Source organism: Sarcophilus harrisii, chromosome 3 (genome assembly GCF_902635505.1).
Source record: "Sarcophilus harrisii chromosome 3, mSarHar1.11, whole genome shotgun sequence".
Classification (NCBI taxonomy): Eukaryota; Metazoa; Chordata; class Mammalia; order Dasyuromorphia; family Dasyuridae; genus Sarcophilus; species Sarcophilus harrisii.
In genome coordinates this window covers 277411478-277425644 of record NC_045428.1, presented here as the reverse complement: position 1 = coordinate 277425644, position 14167 = coordinate 277411478, and the positions used below count along the sequence as shown (strand labels likewise).

Genomic DNA, 14167 nt, shown 5'->3' with positions numbered 1-14167 from the left:
AGGGAGTTATGTTGCATTGAAATTTATTGCTAAATTCAAGGTAACAGTTCTCCAAACAAGGAGAAAAGATAGATGACAGAGTTCTATATAGGTATGTAACATCTTCAAACCTTGTTTGTCACTGTGAGAAGAACACTGATGATGACAAGACCACATTATCAAAATTTTAGCAATGTACTGGGGTAGGGATAAAACCTAAAAACAGGGAAGCAGACTTTCCTGCTCAATTTACTCTGAAAATGATTCTTATTCAAAGATGGAATCACTCATGTCAGCAGAGGAAAGATAGACTTTTTCTTCTAATAAGTTTTCATTGAACACTTATTAGCTTGTATGGATTTTAATTCTATTTTATACATGGGTTTTTAGCTATTTTGGGGGGCATCTCAATTTTGTTACACAATATAAATCCTATTCCCCTCGTTCTCTTTTTTTGTCATGCTCCAAACACTTGCTGACCCATAAGTAAGTAGTCACCTTGTATGGTAACATCTAAGATTACTTTACTAGAGCTAAGGCTGATTAAAAAAATTGTTAGGAGTCAAATATGAGCTAATTATGAGAGCTATAGTGTTATCTTTTATGAATACGAAGTGTCTTATATATGTCTTATATACTGTTCCCATAAAAGTAATATTCTAGACCAATATTACATAGCATGCAAAGGTATCCATGAATCAAGTAAAAACGACACAAATTTGTTCTACTTTATTATAAAGAGCTGGCAAAAAAAGGCAATAAGATACAGGTTTGCTAAAGCATCCCAAAAGGCAAACATCCATTGTGTATGACTCATTTGGCAGCGTGTGGTTGCATTAATACAGATGCAAATTCTATCCTTATGTCATAATTTGGATCTTCGTTAGAATTTGGGAATTAAAAAAGTCCCAGCTTCAAAGAATCGGCTCTACACAGACTTATTAGTCTCATTTCCAACAGTTCAAGAACTTCTTTTCTTATCTGAACAAGAGAAAAACAAATGATTAACAGTGGCAAAAAAAGGAAAATTTCTCAATGTGAAGAAGAGACGTTTTGTTGAATTAATTCAATGCTCTTGACTCTTGCTATTTACTCAGCTGTTATTAGAGACATGGCCAGAGAGGGATCATGTCCAAACCCACATCTGATCTGGAGGTGAAATGTTTACGTAAGTAAATGAAAAGGTCCTGCAGAAAGCATCAGTTTCATAAAATAGTCTCTTGTTTGTATCTGTTTTAAAATATTCCATCTCAATGGATTTCCAAGGTCTGCCTTCTGGATTCTTTACAGCCTTGGGTTCATTGTTATAAATGACTTAATATTCCAATATGGCAATTTTTTATTATTATCTTTACTGATATTGTTAATAATCAACAATAAAATAATATCCAATAATTAATCACAAGATAAAAATGTATCCAATTTCTAAAGGAATTATTGGTGGCAGTGTGATATTGTAGCAAAAGGATTGATTTACCTTGGAGCCAAGGGACCAGACTAACTCTGATGTGAACTGGCTATGTGATCATGGTTAAGATTTCCTTAATGTCTTGGTACTCAGGCAACTAAGACAATAAATTACAGACAGTTGCCAATTGGGAGTGGGGGAAGGCTTTGGAGGGGGACAACCTGAGGAATGTCTGAACTGAATAAAATCTTACTTCTAGTCAAAAAATAAACAAAATAAAAAAATAAATTGGTAGCTTACCAGATAATCATTCAAATTCAACTTGCCCAATCAAACTTATCATTTTAGACTAATAATTCAATCATATTTGGCTTATGTAATGCTAGGAAAATTAGTTTAAGCATTATTCTTTTAGTGTTAACTATATAATTTCTGGTTGTAACTGGGTACCTTGTTATGTCTTGGATATAGTGCATATTCATTCTGATTTCCTATAACTTTTGAATCTCCACTGATAGTATAGAACCATAATCGGGGATCTTCAAAATGATGGCCATGAAGCTCTGAACAAAATCTTCATTTAGCTAAGAAAGGCAGTATGGTGTAATGGAAAAGACACTGGCCTTGGAGTCATTAGTCTGCCATATGAATCTGGGCTTTTCCATAGGAGTTGTGTAAATTTGAACAAATCAATTAATGTTTAATACTAGCCACATTGGGCAACCAAATGGCACAGTGGATAGTGGGTTGGGCCTGGAGTTCAAATTTAACCTTTGACACTTACTATCTATGGTGACCCTGGGCAAATCACTTCACCCAGTTTGCCCGTTTCCTCATCTGCAAAATGAGCTGTAGAAGGGAGTGGCCAATCGTTCCAGTATCTTTGCCAATAAAACCCCAAAAGGGGTCATAAAGAATTGTACATGACTGAAAGGACTCAATAACTAGCCACACAGTCTTGTTTTACAGCAAAGGCAACTGAGATACAGGAGTAAAGTGGCCTTCCCAGGAGACTATTTTGAGCACGGAAAGAGATAATGCAAGTATAATGTATATTACAGAGGGTAAGTTTTACCCTTAATATCCATCAAGTACTTAAAAATATTCAGGAAGTTTGAAAGATTAACCCCAGTTATCTTCTTATATCACTTTGATATTGGATTTCTACAAGATACTTCATAATAATAGCTAGTATTAAATTTTGCAAAGCACTTTGTTCATATTAATCCATGTGAGCCTTAACCTTTTGAAGCAAAAGCAAGTGCTATTATTATCCCCATTTTACAGATAGGAAACTGCCTAACCATAATGAGGATGTTAAATGATTTGTTCAAAGTCACAGAGCTAATATATGCTAGGCAGAAAAAGAACTCAGATTGTTCAGACTCTATTCACTATGCCACTTCTGGCCTACAGCCAATGTTTCCCTCTTAGATAAGCAATGCATTGATGTAAGTTGTTAATTTGATTTAAAAGGGAAAAAAACCCTCAAAATAAAATTATCAGCATTAAAAGAGCCCTTAGAAAAGAGGGTGCAGTTGAGAGATAGAAGGCTGATTAAACGAGCCATATGTTAAAGCATGAGGATTTATATAACACAGAATAGGTGTTCAAGAATGTTTAAGAAATGGAAAATATATATTGTTGTCAGAAGGGTTAATTTCTCCACAATAAGCTACCTCAAAGTCAAATGCCAGAAATCAATTTGAGAGCCAGAATGTGCTGGCTCCCAAAGTCACCGGCTTTATTAGCATGTTTGAACTCAATTTCAAATTGAAAGAAAATGTGATTAAAAACAATTGCTGGTTACATGGTACCTCGGGAATGTCCATCAGTCTCCTCAACTTCTGATCTCTCCAGTTCCAATCAAAAACCAGATACTTTAGGGAGTTCAAGTTAAGGACATCTGAAAGGGTCAGAGAAATTTGCTCTAGTTAAGACCACATGGCAAGAGCTTATCAAAGTGACTTTTTCCTCCACCCCCTCTTTGGGTCACTTTTACAGTCGCTGCTGTCCTCTCCCCGGGCAACTAATCTTAGGACATTAAGTGCTCTCCTGGCCTAGTGAAAAACAAACCCAAGTACTCTTCAGATTTCCTCACCCCCTAATCCTGCCCCTGATTCTGAAGAAAAAAACAAAGGCAGAGAAACTCCTGTTGTTAAGCTCATGTCCTGGCAGGAAATCCACCTCAAGCCGCCATAATGTGAAACCGCAGAGACTCAATTTTCATCTCTGGCAACAATTTGGTAAGATGCATCCTGTGGTTTGGGGTTAGTGGCCCTTCAGGGGAGGTATGTGAGACTCATCAGTGGGACCCTGAGAATCAGATGGAAGCATGGGCAACTGAGTTGTTTGAGGAACTTTCAGCATCTATTATAGCTGTTGGAGCAGAAGGGGAAATTATGATTGTGGGCTCAATTCATAAATTAAAAAAATTTAACATTACTAAGTCAGTTAACCACTCCATACCTCAGGTTCCCCACACAAGAGGTAGAAAATACACATCTTTTTTTTTTTTTTAAATCAAATTTAAATAATAGAAAAATGAATGGAAAAAAAAAGAAAATGAATGAAAACCATTTCTTAATTTGTATATGATCACAAAAGCTTCATTTGTTCAATTTTTCTCTTACTGCTCTCAGAACTATAAGACTATAAATTTGGCTCTACTTCTTTTCAGACAATATCAACATCAAATGCATTTATCTTTACGGGTGATTTTTTAGTCTAACATCCACACACTCTCCCCGAATTTTACTGATGAGAAAATTGAGGCCCAAAGAGTTTGACTCATCCAAGAATCACACCATTATTCATCCTTCCTTTTTGAAGAGGACCAATGATATTACAGGTGATAATCTGTAGTGAGTTGGATTTAAGCGAGGCACAGCTTAACAAACCTTACCCTCTCTTCTTGAATCAGAACAGTATAGGGCAATTCAAAAGTCAAGATGACTGGCTTTTAAATGTTTGCTAGAATTCATTTGTAAATCTGTTGTTTAGTAATAGTGCTTTTTCCTTAGGAAGTTCATTTATGGCCTATTCAATTACTTTTTTCCAAAATAAGGTCTATTTAGGTATTCTATTTCCTCTTTTGCTAATCTAAGTAATTTATACTTTTATAAATATTCTATTTCACTTAAATTGTTAAATTTATTAGTATATAATTGGGCAAAAGAAATCCTTATAATTGCTTTGATTTCATCTTTATTGGTAGTAGATTCACCTCTTTTATTTTTAATACTAGAAAATTTCTTCTCTTTTTAAAAATAATATTAACCAATAATTTTTCTATTTTATTGATTTTTTCCATAAAATCAACTCTTGGTTTTATTTATTAATTCCACAGTTTCCTTATATTCAATTTTATTAACCTTAAATATAGTGGGGAAGGAAAGAAAAAAGATAGAAAAAAAAAGTTACATGATAACTTTATTTTGTAAATATATATTCATTCAGTCATTTTATATCATTGATTTAGATAGTTGAAGGAAAAAGTCACTTTCATAAATATTAATAATAATATTAGGCCATATTTGTAGACCAATATGGAACTTATTTGTAGACCAATCCTGACTATATCCAAAGAGTTATTAAACTGCCTATACTGTTTGACCCAGCAATACCATAACTTTGCTGTATTTATAATGCATTTATAATTTTGTATGTAATTGTCTTTTTTCCTATTTTGCTATATTACTGAAACGTTTGTTTCTTAAGTTCAGGAAAGAAAAAGCTGGTGATGGACCTAGGATGCCAGGAATGACCTTGTTGTCTTCAATGCCTGACCAAGTTCTAAGGGCTCTAGAGCCCTGCTGCAGCTGCTTTCCTGGTTGTTGGAACAGACTGTTCTCAGCCACCTGATGCACTGGGGGGTTGGGGGGAGGGGTTGGAGAGAGCGGGCAGGTCTTCACAAGCTTGGGATAAACGTCCCCTTACTCACCCTCACTGTGGTTTAGCCTGTCTGCTTTACCGGGGTGCAGTCCCTGGATGTGTACAAGGGAGAGCTGGGTTAAGGTGTACACCAGGGGGGTGAGCTGTCCTGAGAAGGGCTTGACAGCCCAGACACCATAGGGGCTTGTCCTTCCTGCACACCCACGTACCCCGACACTGTGAGTACATGGCAGCATATGTCTGCTGCCTCTTGTGCTCTTTCCATTATGTTACACTGGCTCCCCCCAGACTTAGAAATGAAGCCTGAAGCTCCCTCGTCCTCTTCTATCCAATGTGGCTAGACAAGCAAAGGAGATAGTAGGGAAACTCCCTCCTCATATTTTCCAAAAATAGTGGGTCTGAGTGTCAGCTCCTCCTCATCCTAGCTGAAGAACCTTGGCAAGCCAATTAACTTCTTTATGTTCACTGAAGGGGCTTTATGCACCTGGGGGCCCTGGAAAAGTCAGTATTTTTAAGCCTCCCTTCTCTCATTCTGTAAACCTTAAAGCATTAGATGAATGTGTTGTTATTTATCATCTTCACAAAAAACACCAGTAATAACTGGTTTCCAGGCAGGAAAGAATTGATAGTATCTGACTTCTGGGCAGGCCTCTATCTCACATAAAGATGGAAGATCCTAATCGCATTCTGAGGCTTTCATGAAGTTCCATCTCTCCTTAAAAATCTTGAATGGCTCCTGGATACCTTTGATGGCTTTCAAGATGCTTTTTATTAACTTATTTCTCACCACCCTTCTACACAAGAACTCTGTTCCTGCCAGACCCACACACTCACCACTCCCCAACTATTTCTCTTATTTTATCCTTCAGCCTTCTATCAGAAGAACAAATTAAGGGTACGATGACAGTAAGACATTCATATTCCACTCTCAGAATTAAGCAAGGTTAAGTGAGTCCATTTTCTCACACATTTAACTAAGAGGCCCCATGACACCCTCACTCAGGCCCTTGGGGTTCCTACCTTGCTGAATGAGTGCTTTGATCCTTCCAGGTGTTCCCACTCCCAGATGGACCACACCTTTCTCCAACAACTTTACCTGCTCCTGAATCTGCTCCAAGATCGAAGAGAAGACAAGAAAAGGGGTATCAAAAAATAGGCAAATTTAGAGAAATTTCTCTCAAAGATAAAGGATGAGAAAAGGGAGCAAAAAGGGTCAATGGCAGAATTAACCTTGACCATAGCATATGATGACCCCAGGAACACAATCTTATGAAAACAGGCATGTGAGCATGCAGCCCTGGCAAGAGTAAATGAAAGCAGTCCTATGGTTAATAATAACAAACAATAACACTCACTGGCATTTATGAAGTGCTCTACATATATCATATCATTTGAGCCTCATAGACCCCTGTGAATTATTATCCCCATTTTGCACATAAGGAAGCTGAAACCCAGATGTTAAGTGACTTGCCCAGTATAACACAACTGGCAAATTGCCTGAAGAAGGATTCAAACTCAGGTCTTCCTCACTGAAGTTTCAGCACCATTTCACTGATCCATTAATACTGGCCTCCTTGTATTCCTTGAACAAGACACTCCATCTCCCAATTCAAGGAAAATTTTCATTGGCTCTCTCCCTTGACATTCCTGCTCCTTCTTGATTCTAGTGCCTTTCCTCCACTCATTATTTCCTGTTTAATCTGTCTATAGTTTTTCTATATATGGTTTTTGCATGTTGCTCTCCCATTAGATTGAGAGTAGGACTATTTTTTAAAAATCTTTCTTTGTATCCCCATCACTCAGTACAGTGCCTGACACATGGTAAGTAGTTAATAAATGTTTATTGAATGACTAACCCAGTGGCTTCCAAAATAAAGGAAAGGTTATAAAGAGAAGGCCTATTAATAAGAGTGAAAGTGGAGAGTGTAAAAGCTAGCTTGAAGCTTAATATTAAGTAAAAATTAAGATCTTGGCAAATAGTCCCATCACTTCCTGGCAAAAAGAAGGAAAAGAAACAGAAGTAGTGTCAGATTTTCTATTCTTGGGCTCAAGAATCACTGCAGATGTGACTGCAGCCATGAAATTAAAAAATAATCCTTGGAAGGAAAACTATGGCAAATCTGGACAGTAGACTAAAAAGTAGAGACCTTGCTTTGCCAACAAAGGTCCAAATAGTCAAACCTATTGTTTTCCTAGTACCATTGTATGGCCATGAGGGTTGGATTATAAAGAAAGCTGAGTGCCCCAGAATCAAGGCTTTTGAATTGTGGTGCTGGATGAAACTTTTGAAAGTCTCTTGGATAGCAAAGAGATCAAATCAGTCAGTACTTGATGTGATGGATAGTTAGTTTCTTAGAAATAACAAATGAACATGGGCAGAATTCCAGAGATAATGGAGCACAAAAAGGCCTGGCATATTATTGTCCATGGGTTCATGAGAAATCTGACTGAACAACAATAAAATAATGAGAAGAGGTTGGGGGAAAGAAACTGAAGAGCACCATATATGTCCATCCACACTGTTATCATAGGATTCTCTCCACATGAGCTTCTTTTGTCAATACACCATAGATCTTTCCTCACCTTTATGTGTTTTGCAAATAACTTCAGCACTTTACAATCACCTTTGAATGCTGTCATTGATCTAGGGGAAAATCAAACAAACAAAAAAATGAATGGAAGAGGAAGGCAATTCTTTTTTTAATTAACTAATTATTTTAGTAATACTTTTTATTTTCAAAATATATGCAAAGATAGTTTTCAACATTCACCCTTGCAAAACCTTGTGTTCCATATTTTTCTTCCTCCCACCCTCATCCCCTACCCTAGACAGCAAGTAATCCAATATATGTTTAATATGTACAATTCTATAGCTATTTCCACATTTATCAGACAACAATTCTTATAATCAGGGGTGAGTAGAGTAGATCTCTGATTAACAATTGGCTTTCCTAGAAAAAAACATAGGATACACTTAAAATTTCCTTAAATCTAGGCAGCCAAAGACAATAATAAACTAGGTCCTGATTTGTGGCTTACTGATTTCAAAAGTATAAATGCTCATATTGGAAATTTAACAATTCTCTCCAGTCCAGATAAAGACTTGAGGTTCAAGTTTTTTCTTAAATATCATATTCTGCAGAGAAAATAATACATTAAGGGACTGTTACTAGTGGGGGCCATTGGCATCCACATTCTATGCTATGACAGAATCAGAGTTGGAAGAGACCCAAGAGGTTACTGACTATAATTCCTACACAAAGAAGATCTTTTTATAACACATCCACAAGTGGCCATCCAACATTTATTTAAATGCTAGTGAGAGGAAATCCATTACCTCTCAAGGCAGTATATTCCAATTCAGGGTCCATTCTAGTTGTTGGAGTTTTTCTTTTACCTAAAGTCTCCTCTGGAGACACATGGAATAAATAAAATTTCTCTTCCTTAGAATAACCCTTCAACTGCTTGAGGATGGGTCACATGGGCTCCCTGAGTTTCTTTTGCAGATAAGGATTTTATTATGCATTACTGTTATATTTCAGGCAATCTGATGTAATATATGCTATATCTATAGAATAATGAGCCATGACTAATGACCCAGAATAATGTATTCTGTTGTATTTGAACTGATCCTTAATGTTGGCTGGCCATCTAAGAAATATGGTACTTTCCAACTGGCTAAGTTGGTGAAGAATTTGCTTTAAAGGGCATTAATGTCAGGCACACAACTCTGAGTGGCAAAACTGAGGGTTATTCACCAGTAGTCCTTATGAAGAGAACTTAATTTGTACAGGAGCCAACCCTTATTCAGATCATCTGTCAAATCTAACCTTGAAAGAGAATGTAGGATTATAGGAGACTATGAAAACATTAAGAACTGGTAAACCTGGTATGGCAGGAGTATGTTATTCTCTCCTCAAAAGGTATTTATGCACATTTAATACTCAAATCAATTTGAGAGGAGGGCCCTTCCTGAGCCAACCTCTTTGCCAACAGATTTTAAATCTGGAATGAATTTTTTTCTACTAAATGTTTCAAAATAGCAAAAAATGGTGACAGCATATTATTTTTTCCCCCTTATTAGCAAGGAAAAGTCAACATGAATTCTTATGACACCAGGTGGAACAGCTCAGTGTAAAGTGTAAAAAACATTTGGAGATGTCTTAGGATTACAGTGATTTTTTAGGCAAGAACTATAGCTGAAGATGAGATGTAATATGGAGAGAAGGGCTTATATGGAATTAAGTTATATGTGTGTTTAAGAGAGAAAAGCTGAAAGTCAGTGGTTAATTATATATTTTTCTAAATTCAGGCTTAGATCAATACATGAATATGTCTATAATCAAATTCCTTAATCTTCTATATGTCTCTATTGAAATATCATCGTAAACTTACCTTCTTTAAAAAAGCATTTCCTAAACAGCCATTCTCATGTTTGACCACCCTATCTCTCTAATCCATCCTTTACAAAGAAACAACAAATGAATCTTTCTACTGTATATGTCATAGTGATAGAGTGTAGCTCCTAGGGAGGATGTAGCAATAACCCTAAGGTTATCAGGCCTTAACCCTAAGGCCACTTGGCCTTGGTAGTACTGTAGTTATATAAACAATCTGGCTGTCCAATAAAAATCTGTTGGTCAGTAATAACAAAGTTTCTGAGACAATCTAAGACATAGAATTCAATAATGGGTACAACTTCACCTCTAACCATAGAATTTAATACTCCCCAACTCTACTCTAAGATCACTCTTTAATTCTGTAAGCCATATAATTAGCATATAAATGACATGAAGCAGCTGATCTTTATTTTTTCCTATAAATTTATCTTCTTGCTCCTTGTCCTTTGCAAAATTCTTTTTGAACTCAGTCCCACTTTAATTGGCATTACAATTTTAATAAACTTTGCTCCTTGACTTGGGGATGGGTCTAAACCTGCAAATTCCTTTGGAGATACCTTGAGACCCAGCCTGGATACCCCAACCTGTTTGAGGTCTCCTTTGAATCTCAACAATCTCCTGTCATCCTTCTCTTAGTACTGCCTCTATTTTTACATAATGTTTACAATGTTTACATTACGTTTACATTAATTAAATTACATTAATTTACACATATTATTTTTTGTGAATGTTTTAGGAGTGCTACACTCTTATGGACATGCTATCCAGTCCATTTGTCTGCAGCCTACAACAAACAGATATACTGACCTTGACAAAGTCAGAGGTGGCTGCTGGTACAGAGAGGAAGGTTTAAAGCTGCATAATCACCATTGGGCCTGTTTCCTTCTCTGCCTATGAACAGCTGGCTACAGGCTTGTGAAAGAAGCCTTTATTGAAAACTGTTCCACTTGGTAAATTCGCACAAGTGTTTTTCATGTGTATACTTAATCAATTTAACCACTGTTCAATTAATGGTAAAATAGCATCTACTCTGAAAAGCACAGCTATACACTAGGGATATACAAAGATAAAGGAGATATAGTCCATGACCTCAGAGGGCTTATAATCTAGTAGTGGAGAGAAGACAAGAACACATTACTATGCATGAATTTTTGTTATTGTTCAATCATTTCAGTCATGTCTGATTCTTTGTGACCCCATTTTGGTGTTTTCTTGACAAAAATGCTGGAGTGATTTTCCATTTCTTTCTCCTTCTCATTTTACAGGTGAGAAAACGGAGGCAAGCAAGGTTAAGTGACTTGCCCAGGGTCCCACAGCTAGTATGTGTCTGATGACAGATTTGAAGTCATGAAGTTGAGTTTTCCTGACTCCAGGCCCTCTGCTCTATGCAATGTGATACCTGGTGGCTACCTAAAATATGCTAAGTTCATAAAGAAGGCTCAGGAAACCTGAGCAAGTAGAGATTATTTTTGGCTGAGGAATTAGTGAAGTGTTTGTGGAGGCATTTGAGCTGGATCATGAAGGATCAGAAGGATTTAACAGGAAGAGGAGGGATTTAGGAGGGGGTACTGGGTGTACTCCAGGTATGGAGGATAGAAACTTTTCTAAGATCAGGGACTTCAATTCAAAAAATACTTATCAAGCATATCATTTTTTATTTTCAAGGAATTTACTCTAACATGTATTGGGATTAAAAAAAAAACTGAAATGAAATTGCTAGGCCTTGCCTTCAAGATGCTTACAATCTATCTGGACTATGTTTCTTCTTGCCTCTATTTTTCTCTATAGAACCCAGTAGAGGGTTCACTACACAATAGGAATTTATATGTACTCTAATAAATGCTAATTAGTTGCAACTAACAGACTAACTTTGTGCTTTTGACCATTTCAATAGAAGCTTTGAGCTCCCAAGTTTTTTAATCTGATAAATTACAAGTTCATTTAACTGCAAAGAAGATATTTAATTTATCTATTATTTACCTCCTTTCCCCTGAATATTTATCCATTTTACTGTTCAATGGCATTTCTTCCAAAGGAAAACGGGCAAGGGATGAGAGTGAAGGTAAAATTCTAAACCTACATACTACTTCATTGTAGGCTGCTCTAATAAATAATTCAGTGGGATATTGGCCTAAGAATTTTATCACCTATTGATTGTATTTAGTCAAAGTCACTTTTACCTAAAGTATTTGTTTCTTTTAAATAGTGTTTTCATTTTATTTTTCTCAATTATATGTAAAAATTTGGAACATTCATTTTTTATAATTTTTGAATTCCAAATTTCCTCCCTTTCTCCCCTGACCTTTCCTTTAGAACACAAGAACTTTGATATAGATTATAAATACTTCCATATTAGCTATGAATTACCAAAAGTATTTGAGAAAAGACTAGATGTGAAAACTAGATAGTCTTCCCTTTCCTAATTATGCCTAAGAAGAAGATGGGGATTTTGAGTTGGGGGTGGTAGGAGGGGAAAGGGGTTAGTGGTGTAGTAGATAAAGTGCTGAGTATGGAGTTAGGAAGACTTGAGTTAAAATCCAGCCTCAACCACTTCCTCACTGTGTGACCCTGGGCAAATAACTTAATCTCTCTCTTCCTCAGTTTTTGCCAAATAAGGATAATAATACAGTTATACTGAGGATCAAATGAGATCTTAATTGTAAAGGGTTTAACATTGTGTTTGGTAGGTACATAATATGTGCTAGAGAAATGTTAGCTATTCTTATAATTACTATTATGGTAGTCTACAAACCTAATTAGTTCCAAGGCCCGGAGTGCAGAACTACAGATTATCAGCATTATCAATGATTTCTTTTCCTTGTGGTTCTTTCGAAGTTTGGCCCATTTGGGACAGACTGTAACAAAGAAAAAGTTAGTCATTTCAAATACAGAAGACCAAAGTCACATAGGGATTTAGGGTTTCAGACTATAGATCTGATGCTCTTTATACAATACCAGTTTGCCTCTCTCCTGGTCTGACCCTTCATTTTACAGATAAGAAAAAAGAATACACCTAAGGTTCGGAGATTTGTCATGTAGCAAATATGTCCCGTGCATTTAATAAGTTTAAAAAAAAAAAAAAAAGGCAAGCCCCCACTTCCCTCAGTCTACTCTCTACCATTTCATAATCAACCATAAAACAAAGACAACATAAAACTTAAATTTAAACAATTCAGAAATGAACGAGGTCACTACTGAATTTCTATTTACACATAAATCTGTTAAAGATAATTGTTTTGAAAATATAGTCTTTTGACTAGAAAATTCAATTTAATTATTACTATTAATTAATAACCACACTGATTTGATTAATAATAACAATAATGACTAATATTCAATTTAATATTAATTTGACATTACTTTATTATTAAATTTAAACTCATTATTTGATTAATATTGATTTAATTTAATTACTAAGCATTTATTATATGTGGAAGCATTATCTTAGATACTGGAATATGAAGATAAAAGGAAAATTTGTCCCTCTCTTCAAGAAGCTTTCATTCTACTTGGGAGAAATAATACATATACTCATAAGTAAATACACAATACTTTGAGGAGGGAGAGAACACAAATAACTAGGGGAAATACTGAAAAACTTCCTGTTGGAGATGGCAACTGAGGTAAACTTTAAAAGAAGCTGGAGAACTAACAGGGAAAAACATGAAGGGAATGCTTTTAAGATAAGGGGGACAAATTGGGTCAAGGTATATAAACAGAAAACAAGGATAGAGAAGAGTTTCTTTTAAATAATGTAGATTATTTATTTAAACAAGAAGATTATCCCCAACATAATAATGGCAATTTGGTAAAACAAAAGGATACTGAAGTTCACTTACGTTGTTTTAGATACGAAGAAAGGCTATGAGACAGATCATTGGCTGGGAGGAAACAGGAATCTACAAATATTAAAAAAAGTTTTAATAGAGAATTTTAACAATAATACTACCTGAAAATGATAAAAACTAATATGTGAGTAATAAGATGGTGAACTAGATTGATCCTAATGACCTCTCAAATCAGTCCAAAATACTAATTACCGAACAAAGATAAAGCAACTCCAGCTGTTTTTATGATGTAGGCTTCCCAGAATCCAAAAGTTAAAAACAAACAAACAAACAAAACGCCCAAACCCAGGAATTGACTCTCGTTAACCCTGAGCTCACCCAGCACCCCTCCTTCATCTCCAGAAGCAAGGCTACACTTGTAGACCCAAGGATATAATACAGGCTTAAATCAAAATCCATATCTACAACTCCATCTTCCCTTCTATTTCAGGGCCATGGAGACCCTGGCTCCAGGTTGTGAAGGCTTGCTTGGGCTTCAACAGAGGAAAAGAGAATCTGAATGGTGGTGGAGAGAGAACTAAGGAATAGAGGGAGTAGGACAGGATGCTATGTGAGTATCCAGCTGGGGTTGAGTACTACCCAAATGTCACTTGGGGCAAGACCTAATGTAGTAATCCATGAATTGTCCAGTGTGGGAG

At 36.0% G+C, this 14167-nt stretch overlaps 1 protein-coding gene across 1 annotated transcript in view; it reads right to left on the bottom strand.

Moving 5' to 3' along the window:
* Positions 1–677: 677 nt before the first annotated feature.
* The window catches only part of CMSS1 (cms1 ribosomal small subunit homolog), a 256396-nt gene continuing 242906 nt past the window's right edge, over positions 678–14167 (bottom strand). Inside the window, exons 5-10 of the mRNA XM_031959563.1 lie at positions 13521–13580; positions 12434–12536; positions 7865–7925; positions 6302–6389; positions 3205–3293; positions 678–960 (exon numbers count right to left, since the gene is read on the bottom strand). Of these exons, the coding sequence (XP_031815423.1) occupies positions 877–960; positions 3205–3293; positions 6302–6389; positions 7865–7925; positions 12434–12536; positions 13521–13580 (485 nt within the window). The 3' untranslated portion in view covers positions 678–876. The remainder of the gene's footprint in view (positions 961–3204; positions 3294–6301; positions 6390–7864; positions 7926–12433; positions 12537–13520; positions 13581–14167) is intronic.